At 40.9% G+C, this 14,867-nt stretch overlaps 1 protein-coding gene across 2 annotated transcripts; it reads left to right on the forward strand.

Moving 5' to 3' along the window:
• Nucleotides 1-3,968: 3,968 nt before the first annotated feature.
• Nucleotides 3,969-13,041, forward strand: TMEM185A (transmembrane protein 185A; the record flags this gene model as incomplete). Of its 2 annotated transcripts, XM_079541723.1 has the most annotated exons (7): nucleotides 3,969-4,006; nucleotides 5,523-5,699; nucleotides 7,146-7,353; nucleotides 10,181-10,264; nucleotides 11,199-11,375; nucleotides 11,705-11,828; nucleotides 12,797-13,041. In XM_079541723.1, the coding sequence occupies 7 exons, from the start codon at nucleotides 3,969-3,971 to the stop codon at nucleotides 13,039-13,041; spliced, it is 1,053 nt and encodes a 350-aa protein (XP_079397849.1). The 2 variants fall into 2 exon arrangements, with proteins under 2 accessions (XP_079397849.1, XP_079397850.1); XM_079541724.1 differs by lacking the exon at nucleotides 5,523-5,699.
• Nucleotides 13,042-14,867: the final 1,826 nt, after the last annotated feature.

Consider the following 14,867-nt stretch of genomic DNA (forward strand, 5'->3'; position numbering starts at 1 on the left):
TGGCTAATAATGTGAGTTTCAGGTTATCTGAAAGTAACAACTTCAACTGACAATTTAATGGAAGGAAAGTAGGATATTACAATTGATGATGTCTCTTCTAATACCCTATTGCCTATGAGCCAGGAAAAAAAAAGGCAAACAGATCATCATTAATCTCAAATGAATCAAGTTTGGATGGAAAGATGGACTGTCTAATCTACAGTAGAAAGTATTGCTGTTGTTTTCTCTCTAACGGCTCTGCTCTACGTATTATGAGCTATTAGCTGCTTTCTCACAGCATCATAAACATTTGGATGGCATTGTGAAGAAGCATTTTGACTAATTGCTCAGATCAGGAAAATAAATGATTTTCATTTCTAAGCTATTAGATTTAGCTGAAAGGGGTTGAATGGGGGTGACTGATACCACAGCCTGCTGTCTGCTCCCCGTGTCAGTTTGTTTTTTGTTTTACTGGGCTTGACAAAAACGAACATACATCCTTCAGTAGCCACTTCTCAACTGCTCTGCTCTCTGTCTCTTGGCTCTGAAACCCTATAGCAGCCCTAGGGATACTTATGAACTTCCCAGATATAAATAAAATATCCAAAATTAAAGACTATCTGAACAGGCTGAAAGCAAACTAAAGAAACTTAGCAGTCAGGAGGAGAGAAGAAAAGCGCTTAATTTGGCTCTGAGTGGTAACACCACTGACATTCGCCAGCTGCAAGGCCAGGCAGTGATTTCCCAGGGCTCCTACACAGACATGCACATGAATGCACTCAGCTTGGACACCACAGTACTTGTGAGCCCTGGGCTCGGTGCTGAGTCCAGCCTCCCAGCCTGCCTGCACTCAGGCATCTTCGTTGTTCCCACTCATACTGATGTACCAGAAGATCGCACAAAGGATGAGCAGGATGGTGAAAAGGAAGAATGTAGGGAAAACAGCTTTGACCCCACAGGTTGTACGTCCCCAGGTGAGTGTGGAAGCTGGAGCGCAGCAGGGAGGCACTGGTGCACACATAGATTTGTCTGTGATGTATGCATGCTTGCATCCCAGAGAGCACTCCAGCAGCACCACGAAACAGCCCTGTGTGCATCATCTTTTCTGTGCCCACCTCTTTACAGCCCATCTTCATCACTTGCAGCAAGAACAGCTATTTCACAGACAGAGAAACAACACACAGAATGTGTCAGATCTGACAGCATCTGCTTAGCAGACAAAACTTAACTTTTCTTCTGGGGGGAAAGTCCACAATCTTACAGCGATCTAAATGTGTTACATATTTCTTCAGGAAAAAGAATAAATAAAAGCAAATAAAGTGGACATTTTCTCAGCTGTGGCCCTGCAGGTTGAGTCCAACAGCCAAGGGCTGTTTTACCCAGTTATCTCCGCCCCTTCCCTCTATTTATTTGTTTAGCTTTTGTCTCTCTATCTTCTGGAACTTGGGATTTATTTTCTAGTTCTACAATTCTATGATTCTTTGTCACTTACAGGAACAATTTTGCTGGGCAGTCAGCCAACATTGCAACTGCAGAAGAAATCTTTCTTGATTTACTCCTGTGGACCTTAATGAATATTATTTAAATACACATGCTGCTTTACTAAGCTTCTAAATTATTCTAAGTTAATTTCTTGTTAATATTATTTTGACTTTATTTTATAATCGCATCTGTCTGAGGATAATGACCACAGGTACTGCCTTGTCTAGTAGTTTCTTTGTATGTTGTGAAAGATTTATTTTGTCTTGAATAAATCGATTATGCACGTGTTCTCTTTTTCAAACTAGCAAAGCTCAACATTTGAAAGAGCAGAATGAAAAACAAAGTTCTAATTTTAATTTCTTTAAGCTTTGTAACTTGTTTTTTTTTTCAGAAGTTTGTGTAGTGCACTGCCACAGGTCCTATTACATGGCACTGTTTATCTCATCAATATCTGAAGACTGCCTAGCCTTCATCCTTTCCTTTCCCTCTCCTTTCTTCCATTAGGTTTTCACACATCTCTCTCAACCTGATTGCTTGCCAGTCTCCTCACACACCCTCCCTGCTACTATTACTTGTGTCAACTTGTCTTTGCTTTCTCATATGCCCTGACATACGCTTGCCTTCTTGGAACTGAAAATATTATGCAGAAAGCTCCTGGTGTGGAAATATGCTAGGTATTTGTGCTGTTGCCAACAGGGTTAAAATTGCACCTACACTTTGCCATGAAATAATCACATTTTTTATTTGAACCACATTAACTGATGAATGGTGCCAGAGGCTACAACCAGCTATGGCTTTTAAGAAGTCATCACACTGCATATAAGTTCCTTAGCTGATATAAATTAGCAGCCTTGTTAGCATTGGATGAAGATTAATTAGATAATTTCCTTTTCCTGTTCTTTTTAATTTTTTATTTATTTATTTTATGATGGAGCTAGAAAACTCTAGAAATCAAGACACAATTGCTTTTTCTTTTGTTAACATTTTAGTTACAATGCAATCCTGATTATTGAAGAGGTATGGAAATTTTAAGTTCAGAAAGAGTCATCAAATAACCTATCACAAGATAGACTCATAGTGCAAATCACTATAGAATCATAGAATCATCAAGGTTGGAAAAGACCTCTAAGACCATCTAGTCCACCTACAACCAATATCGTCCTGACCTGCTGTTTGATTTCATAACCCTTGTTACTGTTAAGCCCATTGAGTTCAGTTTAATTAGTATGTACATTCCAGACAGCACCTGAATTTCATTAAAAATGAAAAATCTGTTTCTCAGAGCAATTTGTTCCAGTAGCTAATAAGGTGCATTTATGGAATGGATGAAGGGGAAAAAAAACCTCTCATTTTTAATCAGAATGTATTTAGCTTAAGTTCTCAGTCTTCATTCTTGTTGAAGTTCTTCAGTACCTACAATTTTCTCAGTACTTACACAACATAAGCAATCTCAGTGTCACTGAAATACTCAGTTCATTAGGACATGTTATTTCCTCAGCATTTAATCACTCTTGCAGCTCTTATCTGTGCAATTGTGAATTTCAACTCGATTCAGGGACATTTAAACAGCAGATGTGATCACATCCAGAACAGAAATGAAAGCAGCTGCCAACCTTTTCACAGAATGACAGAATGGCCCGGGTTGGAAGAGACCTCAAGATCACGAAGCCCCAACCCAACTGCTACACACCACCTACACAGGGCCACCAACCTCCACATTTCACAGCAGCCCAGGCTGCCCAGGGCCCCATCCAACCTGGCCTTGGACACCTCCAGGGATGGACGGGGCACCCACAGCCCCTCTGCGCAGCTGTTCCAGCACCTCACCACTCTCATAGCAAAGAACATTTGAGAGGAGTCTTTCCCTTTCCACGTTGCATTTGCTTTTTCCCATCTGTGCACGCTGACATTCACCTACAGCAATGAGGAAATGCACTGTACAGCTTTCACAGCAATAAGCCAGAGAAAACGCCTGAAATCCTGCCCACAGCTGAGGCGCTGCTGATAACAGTGTAGTTAGGAAGAATGCTGGCAAAAATCCTGCCTCCTCCTCATCACTGCAAAGCCCGTTAACCACAATGCAGCCGGCTGGGTGACGCCGGGTGAAACGATCAGCTTACTTTCCCACCTTGAAATAACACTTGAGATCACTCATCCCAGGGATTATGCTGGAGATGAATTTAACCCACGAGCGCACTAGACGGCAGCAATTTCACCGCACAGCCCTGACCCCCACCGCTACTCGCAGTTCAGGGTCCGGATACAGGGCCGGCCGCCCTACGGCACAGCGCTTCCGCTCGGCGCATGCGCAGCAGCTCGCCCGAAGCCGTGGAGCGGGCCGCCTTCTTCCCGGCGGAGGGAACGCGGTGCGCGTGCGCCGGGCCGGCTGCCCGCCCGGTTCCGGCGGGGCGGAGCGGCGCGAGGCCGGGTCAGGCCAAACCGAGCCAAGCGGCGGCGGTACGCCATGCACGGCTGGTAGAGCGCGAGCGTAGCGGCGTTGTGCTGCCATGAATCTGCGGGGCCTGTTCCAGGACTTCAACCCCAGGTGAGGGCGGCCCGCTCCGGCACACTGGTGGTTGCGGGAGGGCGGGGGGAGTCCGTGCGGTGCGGGGCTGCGTGCGGTGCGCCGTCCGGGCACGGGGATCGCGGGCGGCGTTCCTTTGTTTTGGTCCTCTGAGTGCGGGGCTTCCGCTGCCTTGCCGAGCAGGCTTGGAAGATGAGCTCGGTCTCAGCGACGCTAACGTTACGAAGGATTGGCAAACGAGGAAGCCCTTAAGGTGTGCGCGGGGCGGCAGGCTGGCCGCGTTCCGGGCTCGCGGAGCGGTGCCGAAGGGCGGTGCTCGGTCAGCTCCGTGCACCGGAGGAAGAGCGACGGACGTTTCAGGAAATGCGTTGTTGCGGCGATGTTCGACACCCACTCGAAAGTAATGGAAAAGCAGGGAAATGCGTTCCGGAACTGTATGGGGTTTTGTTGTTGCCGAGTGCTGCTCGTTGTCTTTAAGGGACATCTGAGATTCTTGATCTGAATAGAAGCAAGGCAGCCTGACTTGCTGCGTTCTCGATGGCTGTGTGATGAGGGTGAAAGCAGGCAGTGCGAGTTACGGCGCTGGGATGAAGGCAGTGCTCCTGCTGGGCTGTTCTGCTCCTCAGCGAGTGCCGTGCTGTTATCCGCGCTTTGGGATACACGTAATTACTGGCGCGTTGCTGCAGCGTGATGATGCGCTTTATGGAGCAGATCCTCTGGTGAATGGCAGCGTGAGCGTGGGTGACTTTTTTTTCCTTCCTGCGGTGTGAGCAGGTTGTGTCGTGCGCAGTTGTTCGTGTCATTCCTGCTGCTGCAGACGGCTCCTGTGCCCCTTCCCTGATGTTCTGTGTAACACTTACTCCTTAGATTTACTTGCTTATGGAGTGTGTCATTGTAACTATTTTAAACTCACGTGGAGACCCTCAGCATTGCAGTGACAAGGTTGGCTTGATAGTCGCTAACTTTGTTAAAAGCTTAACCTGTGGTTTTTTTGTTTGTTTGTTTGTTTTTGTATAACATTGCTTTCAATTAACAGACTGTAAAAACAATCTGTGGAGCCTGCTGCATCACAGCATGTAACAATCTTTTGTCTTTAATCATTCTTTGACGTTCAGAACAAAATTACATCGTTTTTGTAGCTTTGTCCACCCTATTTTTAACTTATATTATTTGATTTCTATGAAAGAATGCATTTCCCCACAACACATACAGCTGGCATGTTTCTAAGCCTGTAATAGCACAGCTCTGGACTGGATCCTTGTGGGAGGGAGCTATTTATAGAAGTCCATTCGTTATGTTTGTCATGAAGGAATGCTTTAGATGTGTTCCCTTGAAGCAGGGATTTTATATGTGAAAGATTACATGTTATGTTTGTGGTAGAATCTTTGACTCTTCAGACCTAATATGATTCCTTGCGAAGGACTTTGAAAGACGTTTCCTGATAGGAATTGTCCTGTTCAGTGTTAGCTGCGACCGATTTACTTCTTCTTTAACAAATTGAGTTGCCTGCCTAAATTTCTTTTTGCTTCTTTTCTAGCAAATTTCTCATTTACGCCTGCCTGCTGCTTTTCTCTGTGTTGCTATCCCTACGTCTGGATGACAAAATTCAGTGGAGTTACTGGGCTGTGTTTGCACCAATATGGCTGTGGAAGCTGATGGTGATTGTTGGCGCCTCAGTGGGAACGGGAGTGTGGGCCCGAAACCCGCAGTATCGGTAAGTTGTGGCTGTTTGACTTGCAGAACAGAGGGAACATAGGCCATCTTGCTACCGAAATAAACCCCAAAATAGGTTTTTAAAAACTGTGAGACATAACAACATCCAGAAGGTTTGTTTTTAACGTGCAGCTTGTGATAATCGTTTAAAGTGAGTGCAGACAGTGTTTGATGGCTATGGATGTATTCATCGGAGCTGCAACAGCTTCTCACAAGCTTTGAGAATATTGTCTTTGGGAAGTTAAAACCTGCCATGGGGGAACTCATCTTTCTGTTTGAACGTTGAGAATTCTTCTCTTTAATGTGATATAAATATATAAAAATGTGTCTTTATAGTGCTAGAGATCTGCTATACTTAATTGGATTCTTTTCTTAAATCAGCTTCTTAAATATACAGATCATTTTGAAGAATGGAGGATTTTTCTTCACCTTGATATGTAACCTCAGTGTACAGATGAATGAGTATTTAGTTATTCTTGAACATGCAATGAAGATGGATAATTCTCTTTAGGCTAGAATTACATTTTGATAAGAAATAACCACATAGTAACAACTAACGTACACAGACATGTAATAACCACTGATATACACAGACGTGTAACATTTTCAAAGTGAGGTACTATTATGAATTCCTGTTTGTTTTTTGCCAAAGGTGCGTAACTGTGATATTTTAATTATCAGTGTAAGCTAAAATAGCTTTCAGTCTTTTAAATGCACACGTGCTGACTTTTCTGACAATCTCAATGGGATGTGAACTTGAACGTGCTAAGGAAAGGAAACTACCTTAAAACAAATGTTATAAATTCATACCACTTTTCTTTCTATGATGGATATAAAATGGAAAGTCTTATGCGCAGATCTTGTTCTGATGCATTCTATTGTGTGGTTCAGGACTGTCTGATTTGCCTTTGTATAGGAAAAAAGCACAGTTTCTCTGTCTGTGCTGTTATTATAGAGACTTTTTAAAAAATAAAAAATATGTAATATTCTGCTGGAATATGCAGATTTAGGGGACTAAAGACATTTTGTGAGGAAAGGTGTAGAGTCAGTGAGAGCTGGGACAGGAGACAAGCAGGTAATTTTAGACTTGGTTATCATGCACATTGCTAGGAAATGACTTGAGTGTTTAGTTTGTAACACAGAAATCCTGCTTTTTTATCTGCATAGATATTGAATCCTTAGAGAGTTTTCAAATTGTGAAAATTCCATTTGCTCTTTTGTCTGAATGGAAATAACCTAATTGCACAGCTTTATAGGGAGGAAGTCCTGTTTCTTCATCAGCGCTGTATTTTAACAGCGGTAATTGGGAGTAAGACGTATATTTATTTAAACAACGGAGTTACTATCTCAAAACTAATCCCTGTAAGCAAAATGTTTTGGGCTGTTCACAGAGCAGCGTGCTTTCTCTTTGGCAAGTGAACTGAATACCTTCTTTACCTCTTTTTAGAGCAGAAGGAGAAACGTGTGTGGAGTTCAAAGCGATGTTAATTGCAGTGGGCATCCACCTGCTGCTGCTGATGTTCGAAGTCCTGGTGTGTGACAGAATCGAAAGAGGAACTCATTTTTGGCTTCTGGTCTTCATGCCGTTGTTCTTTGTATCTCCTGTGTCAGTTGCAGCCTGCGTGTGGGGATTCCGACATGACAGGTCCCTGGAGGTAATTGTTGTGATGTATGAAAACTAGGACAGTGCAAGACAGAGTTTCTTAAGAGTTCCTCTTGCAAAAACATAGCATACGTGGCTGCCTTACTTTGTCCTGACCTACTCAAATGAAAAGTTAGGATTGGGAATAATACTTTGAATCATCTCTTCCATTTATTATCTCTTTTCAACTACCAGATAGCAGTACATCTTAAACCTGTCTGTTTATTATTATAAGCTATAAGAACGTGCCACAAACTCTGACTATAAAATAATAGAAACTTGGAAACTGAAATTACTGAAAAGTACCTTCCATGTTAGGCAGCAGTACCCCTGGACTTCCTGAGCCCTGGATAATCAGAGTTGAAAGTTTCTTACCTTCTTAATCAGTCTGATTAATTTGTAATTTGGGAATGCAGGCAGCAGGTATAAAATGATAATTCCATGTTTTCTGCCTCTAGCTCCTTTCCTCTCTAACTAGTTTCAGGAAATGCTCCTTAAACCCAAAAGAGACTTTTCAAGAACTTCCCATGGTTATGGCAATTGTAGTAGCATATATGAACATCATTGTGAGCTCAGAAAAAGCTTGTTTTTGTATGTGATGTTCATTAGTTATTCTTTTCCCTGTTTGCATTCTTCTAGTTGGTTGGTCTTATGCTGAAGTGTGAGTTGTTTGTGTGTGTGTTTTTTACTTGTTTATACTTTTCAGAAGGTTAATGTTAGAAAATTACTTTAAATGCAGGTTTTTTAGCTTTGTTAAAGCAATGCCTACTTAAACAGTGCAGACTTCTGAAGTATGGAAGTGCCTGACACCTGTTAGAATGTAGTTTTTCCCTCCCAATGTTATGAATTCCAAAGGCATTTATGCAAGAGAACACAGTGTGCGTGTATGTTACTGAGAAGTAGAGCACATTGTCTGCCTCTGAGAAATACTTCATTTCAAAGGTGGCTTATGTATTCACATTTTAAGTAAAATAGAAAATGTTCTAAGCTTAACTACAGATATTCTTGAGGTTTTTTTCAGTTAATGTTTCTGTTTGATCTTTGAAATTCCTACCCGCCTAGGATTGGCCCATAAACTTCAGGAGTAGCATCTTGCTGAGTCCAGTGTTTGTTATATTTGCCCACAATATCAGAGACAGATGTGGGAAGGTTCAACTTCTACTGTCGCAGCACCAACCAGTGTTCTGTTCCCCTTCATTGCTGTGTGATGGATGGTAGCAGAAGAGCAGTGTTAGAAAATGCCATCTGACATGGAAATGTGTATGAAGCAGAGGGGCAGGATTGAATTCCTCCATGTGGGGAAAAAATGGCACCCATTGACATTCACTGGCACTTTCTGAACATGTATGGAGACCAAACAATGGATGTGAGCACAGTGGTGCATCTCAGCAGTGACCTGAAAGTCACTGAAGTCATGTTCCAGACAGCCATGCACAGCTATCACACCACAAAGTGAAGAGCATCTCAGTCAGCTCATCTGCATGAATCAGTGGATCCTGACCAGGAGATTGTATACAGAGTTGAATATTGACTGCAGTGCATGGGAAACAATGGTCACAGTGTTGGAAAATCACAGTTTATGCCAGAATGGTCCCATGAATGCTGACACAGAAATAGAAAGAACACCCTATGCAAATTTGTTAGGACCTATTGAATCATTGTGAGTTCCCTGGATTGTATAATTACTGGTAACAAGACATGATGGCATTGCTGTGAGCTACAGTCAAAACAGCAGTCTGTGGAGTAGCAACATGAACTTCCTCTCTCATGGGGAAATCACATGATGCAGCCCCTCAGCAGATAAAGCAGTGTGCAGTGTCTTTTGTGATAGGAAAGATGTTGTCTTTCTGGATTTCCTGGAACCTGGACAGGCCATCAGTTCTGACCACATCATGATGCTGACTGAGCTGAAGGCTTGACTTTGCAGAGTCTGGCCAGAGAACACAACCTTAGTCTTGCAGTGTGATAACACCAAGCCCTGTAATTGTCTGCAAATTGTGGAGCGCATCACCAGTCTTGGCTGGACTGTCCTAACACACCCACCAGATAGTCAGAAGGCACCAAATTCGTATGCACTGACTTCTCTTTGGGCTGATGGGCAATGTTTTCCTCGCAAAGATGTAATCATAGCAGCTCTGAAACAGTGGATCACCTTCACTGGTGCAGATTTTGACAAGTATGCCATGCAGGCTCTTGTTCATCTCTGGCAAAAATGCGTAGCTAATAGTGGTGAAGTTGAAAAGCAGTGTTTTGTAGTTGAGAATTTTTCTTTATCAAATACAGGCATTGTGCTCTTTGTATCTGATGTATTTTCCATGGAAATAGTTATGAGGTGTTTTTTTCAGAGCTACCTACATAGCAGCAATTGGGGTGCATGCAAGCTTTCATTTAATATTTGTCATGAAAACTATTGTTTTTCTATATTGCTTCACAAACTAGGTATCTTGCAAATTCAATAATTAATTATAATTCAAATTCTCATGTGGTCTTTTATTCTGTGTATTTCTTTTTCCTCAGAGCTTCAACTGGATTGCTCTTAGTTAAAGAAACTGGATTGCTGTTAGTTAAAGATGAAAATCACATAGATTTAATGTATTAGTGCAGCAATTAAAATACTTTTTTTTTTTTTTTTTTTTTAAGACTTCATAACTTTGAATTTAAGGACTTCAAAAAAAATCTATCAATATTTATTATCTAAAGAAAATAGTTAAAGTTACTTCCTAATTTCTTTTTTGTTTTTCCAGCCTGAACAGTTTGGCTTTTTCCTTTGACAGATTCCCAAGTTGTCTTGCAACTAACCTCATAATGCTAATGTTAACCAATGTATCTTTTCTTTCTAGCTGGAGATCTTGTGTTCAGTTAATATTCTGCAATTCATATTTATTGCCCTCAGACTCGATGAGATCATCAGATGGCCGTGGCTTGTATGTAAAGTATTTTCTTCTTAAACTTGTTCAAATACTAAATTTTATATAAGTATTTGCTGCAGGGAACAGTTAATGTGTATGGTCAGTCTGTGATCTCTATTTTGCTTATTTAACAGTCCTTTGCTGAAAGTCTGACATTTCATTCAGTAGTCATAGGAGACAGGCTGTTCTTTGGATAAGAGCATAGCATTCCTTCCTTCAGGGGAAGAGAGGCATGCCATCAACGGTAATCAATCCCTGTCCAATTGCTGGAGAAAATAAAAACCTCAACAGAAGTTCCCAGTTGGAACAGTAAACTAGCCAGGAAAATGATTGTTGACTTAAGGAATGTGTAGGTAAATATTGTGTGATAAGTAACTTTTGTTATGCTACCATGTGTCTAAATCCATTTACTGTGGTCACTATCAAAATATGAAGCAGTAGATTTAAGCACGTGGTTTTAGAATACAGAAGTTCTGTATCTGGATTTCTGTAAACTGCATAAAGCTAGTAGCCTGTCATGATTGCGATTGTTATTTTCCAAGCAACATGGTAAAGGATCTCCTGTAGAAACCTCCTTGAGTAAGTTGTCCAACATAGAAAACGTTGAAGTCAATTTCAATACTGTTTGAGTCCATTCAAAATCACAAGAAGTTTTATTCAAGCAGACCTATCTTCATTTTTGATTGTTTTGGCTTGATGGAGTTCACAGAGCTTACTGAGGAGTCCCAGAGAGTTGATATGGCTCGTAACAGTCCATATGACTTGTGAAGCTTTTTTGTTAGAGATGAAATGGGTTGGAGGATTACCCTCGATTTTATTCTTCTTTTTTAGTCTTACTATGTGGGTCCTTATTGTAACTTACTGTTAGTGCCTTATGTAAATAAATAAAGGCTAATGAAAATGCATCACTGGGTAGGGCAGAAAGCAGTAAACTTCTTTTTTCTTTCAGGTTGTCTGCGTTCCGTTGTGGATCTTGATGTCCTTTCTCTGCCTGGTGGTGCTCTATTACATCGTTTGGTCTGTTCTGTTCTTGCGTTCAATGGATGTGATTGCTGAACAGAGGAGGACGCACATCACAATGGCTGTCAGCTGGATGACAATTGTGGTTCCTCTGCTCACCTTTGAGGTAGGATGAAGTGTGACGAGTTTTTTGTATCTTCTTTGTTCAGTGAGTAATGAATATTGTGTGTGCGCTCTCTCTCTCTCTCTAAACTTGAAATTAAGATGCCCTGTTTTGTTTGGGAATAAAAATAAACTGTAAATAGGAAAACCAAGGATCATGTTTTTGTTTGTTTGTGTGTAAAATCTGTTTCACAACGAATCTGTTAATTCATATTTCTGTAGAGGCCATTTTCCTTAAATTTCTGAAGCTAAAGGTCCAAGATCACTGCATGTTTTAGAGAACTTTGGAGATGGATATTACAAACTGACATTATTTTTTTTTTTCCTGTTTAGATTTTACTAGTACACAGACTAGATGGGCACAATTCTTTCTCTTTTATACCCATATTTGTTCCTCTGTGGCTTTCACTGATAACTTTAATGGCAACAACATTTGGGCAAAAAGGAGGAAATCACTGTAAGTATTTATTAATTGATGCTATGGATGTTGCAGTTTGGTGTTTTTTCACAGCAAGGCAATTTAACTTAATAGGATTTTTCAGAGTTGAAAAGAAGCTGCGTAGAAAATTGTTCTGGGTGAATTTTCATGCTGTTGATAATTTGCAGCCAAATTAGTTTGGAAAGGCAAACATCCAATTTATCTTTTGTTAGGGTTGTATGATATATGAAGTGGAGCAGTTGGTCATCAGGTATAATCTCTGTGAAAAGATGGGTGTGGGTTTTATAGGCAAATCTTTAATTATCTTAACTTGGTTCACTGAAAGGTTTGACTTGGGGCAGACTGCTCAACGCTGACCTTGGTATTCATTGACAGAAGAGTGCCATCTACTGAATCACAAGTGGCACTTCATTAAATGCTCTCTTTCAAATGTTTAGATAGAAAGTACATGATAAACAGAAGAGGTGCTGTTGTTTTAATGTAGAATAAATGCCGAGGATGAGATGCTACTCTCTAGCTAACAACAGAAGTATTTGGGGAATACTGGACACATAGCCTGACATACATTAGTAAATCTATGTCATTGCAGCATCTCTGGTACTGTAACCTATGTGTATCAGTGAAAATTGGCATGAATGTCTTCTCAGGTGGCAGTTTTTGATTGCTGGAGTGATGCAAGGCCTTTCTTGTTCTGTTTATTTACTGATGTGCTGCTTAACATGAATTGTACTGGCTTCTTGCTATAGTGTACAGCTGTAATGTGTACATGTGCACACACACTTGTGTATGTATCACCTGACCTGTAATGTTATGGCTGCTGTCAGTGATGCTGAGAAACAGCACTAACGTAAATTTGAGATTGCTAATGAAAACAGTCAAGAGAACCTAAGAAGGCAGATGAAGCAGTCTTGGTTTCTTCAGTTTACTTCTAACTCTGATTGCAGTCATGTGAAAGGTGGTGGTTTGTTTGGTTGTTTTTTTTTTAGGGTGGTTTGGAATTCGCAAAGACTTCTGCCAGTTCCTGCTTGAGATTTTCCCATTCCTACGTGAATATGGAAATATTTCCTATGATCTTCATCACGAAGATAATGAGGAAGCAGAAGAAACCCCAGTTCCTGAGCCACCAAAAATTGCACCGATGTTTCGAAAAAAGACTGGAGTGGTCATTACACAGAGTCCTGGGAAATACGTGATTCCACCTCCCAAATTAAATATCGATATGCCAGATTAAGATGACAGCAGCCTGTTAAAACTGGAACTGGGAATCAACAGACAAATGCAGTTCATCTCATGCCTCGTCCCAATTAATTTAAAATAGCTTTTGCTTGATTCAGTGGCGTGGATCACAAAAATCGGAGATCTTGAAGATAGAGAGTTTTTCCACAGAGATTTTGTGAACCTCCCTAATGGTTCACTTGGCACACATGCCTGTATAGTATTTATATGAACATTTTAGCAGTGTAATATATTGTTTAAAAGTCTCGTCCTGTACAGTATAAGTATTATCTAAAAGTATTTTTTTAAAAAGCCTGTATGAAATGCTTGTTCTATTCCAAGTGTCTTTTGGGTTATAAATATACACTCATTTTCCATGTCTGTGCTGAGTAGTTGTGGATGTCTTGATATAGTACCTCTTTTTTCTTTTCTGCTCAGCCACAATCATTAGTTTAATTGTGAAAGCACAGGTGTGTTGTGCTTCTGAGGAAGGACTGGAAAGATTTTGGGGAGGAAATCGAATGTATAGCAGCTTACTTGATGCTTTTGAGCTAGCTACGTAGATTGGTACATATTTCAATTTTTGCAGTGGCTTGGGAGTGAAGTTGCTTTTCCAGGTTCACTTTCTAACTCCTCCTGAGCATTATGTATGCCACCTTGTCATTAGTTTGGCTGTTTAATAAACTGTTGCCTCTTGCATTGTGTGCGTAATCTATGCCAGAAAGATTAGTTTTCAGGTTGGTTTGCTGATATAAATATCTTAACTCAGTCTTCATTACCAACTTTTTTGTATGATATCTTTAGTACAGATGATTAAACTGTTGAAAATAGGAACTGGTCCATGTTGGTATAGTTTTTTTCATTTGAGGGGAGATCTGCTTTTACTGGTTTACTTAGCATCCAGCTGATTTCAAGAAATTAGTCTTTGAAACCTATATTCCATTAAGTTCTACCACCTACCATCAGCTGCCTGTACCTTGTACTTCCTCTTTCTGTTTGCACAAACCCACGGCTTATTTAAATATCATGGGTCATATTTCCTCTCTCTTAGTATGGCAGTGATATGAGCGTATGGACACTTCTGTGTGTATGAAAGGCCTTCAACTGAAAAGCTGCAAAGAACTTAATTTCCAGTGCTGCAGCCCACCTTGTTCCTCCCTTCTCAGTTGGTGCATTTGTTCCTAATGGCCTGGCTAGCAGGATGCAGCCCAGCTGATGCTGTAACTACCTTCTGCTGAAGGAGTCAGCTAAGCTGAGGAAAAAATAGAGCTTTCTTTACCAGGAGGTCTTCTGGTCTGGTCTTCTGAACAAGCTAGTTAACTTGGCAGACTCAACTTCTGTCCTAGTATGCGACAGAAGAGAAGCTTCTGGTACAATCTCAGGAACTCCAGTTGAAGAGGCTTTTCCATCAACCTCAGGTAAAAAGAATGTGCTTAATTCTACTAGGGAGATCTCTATGGGAGCTGGTAGCTTTCCATCTTTATTTATGTATATATATATATATATATATATATATATATATATATATATATATATATATATATATATATATATATATTTAAGCAGCCCTGGAACCTTTCTGAAAGCACTCTATTTCAAACTCTTCAGTGAGATGATAATGGACAGTGTGTGGTGTGTGGTATCTAGAACAGCTTGAAGAGGAAGTGCAAGTAAGGAGAGGGCTGCTGGGATGTTCTGAAATTGGAAACATGAAACATTTCACTCATGACCTTTATCTCTGGGGATTCAGCAGAAAATACTTCCAAGCTTTGGCATGTTCAAAAGCTCTCTAGATGGAGCAGCAGCTGGGGGGCGTATGTCGGATCCTCTTTATGTGAGCTA

The sequence above is a fragment of the Tetrao urogallus genome (assembly GCF_951394365.1).
Source record: "Tetrao urogallus genome assembly, chromosome: 13".
Classification (NCBI taxonomy): domain Eukaryota; kingdom Metazoa; phylum Chordata; class Aves; order Galliformes; family Phasianidae; genus Tetrao; species Tetrao urogallus.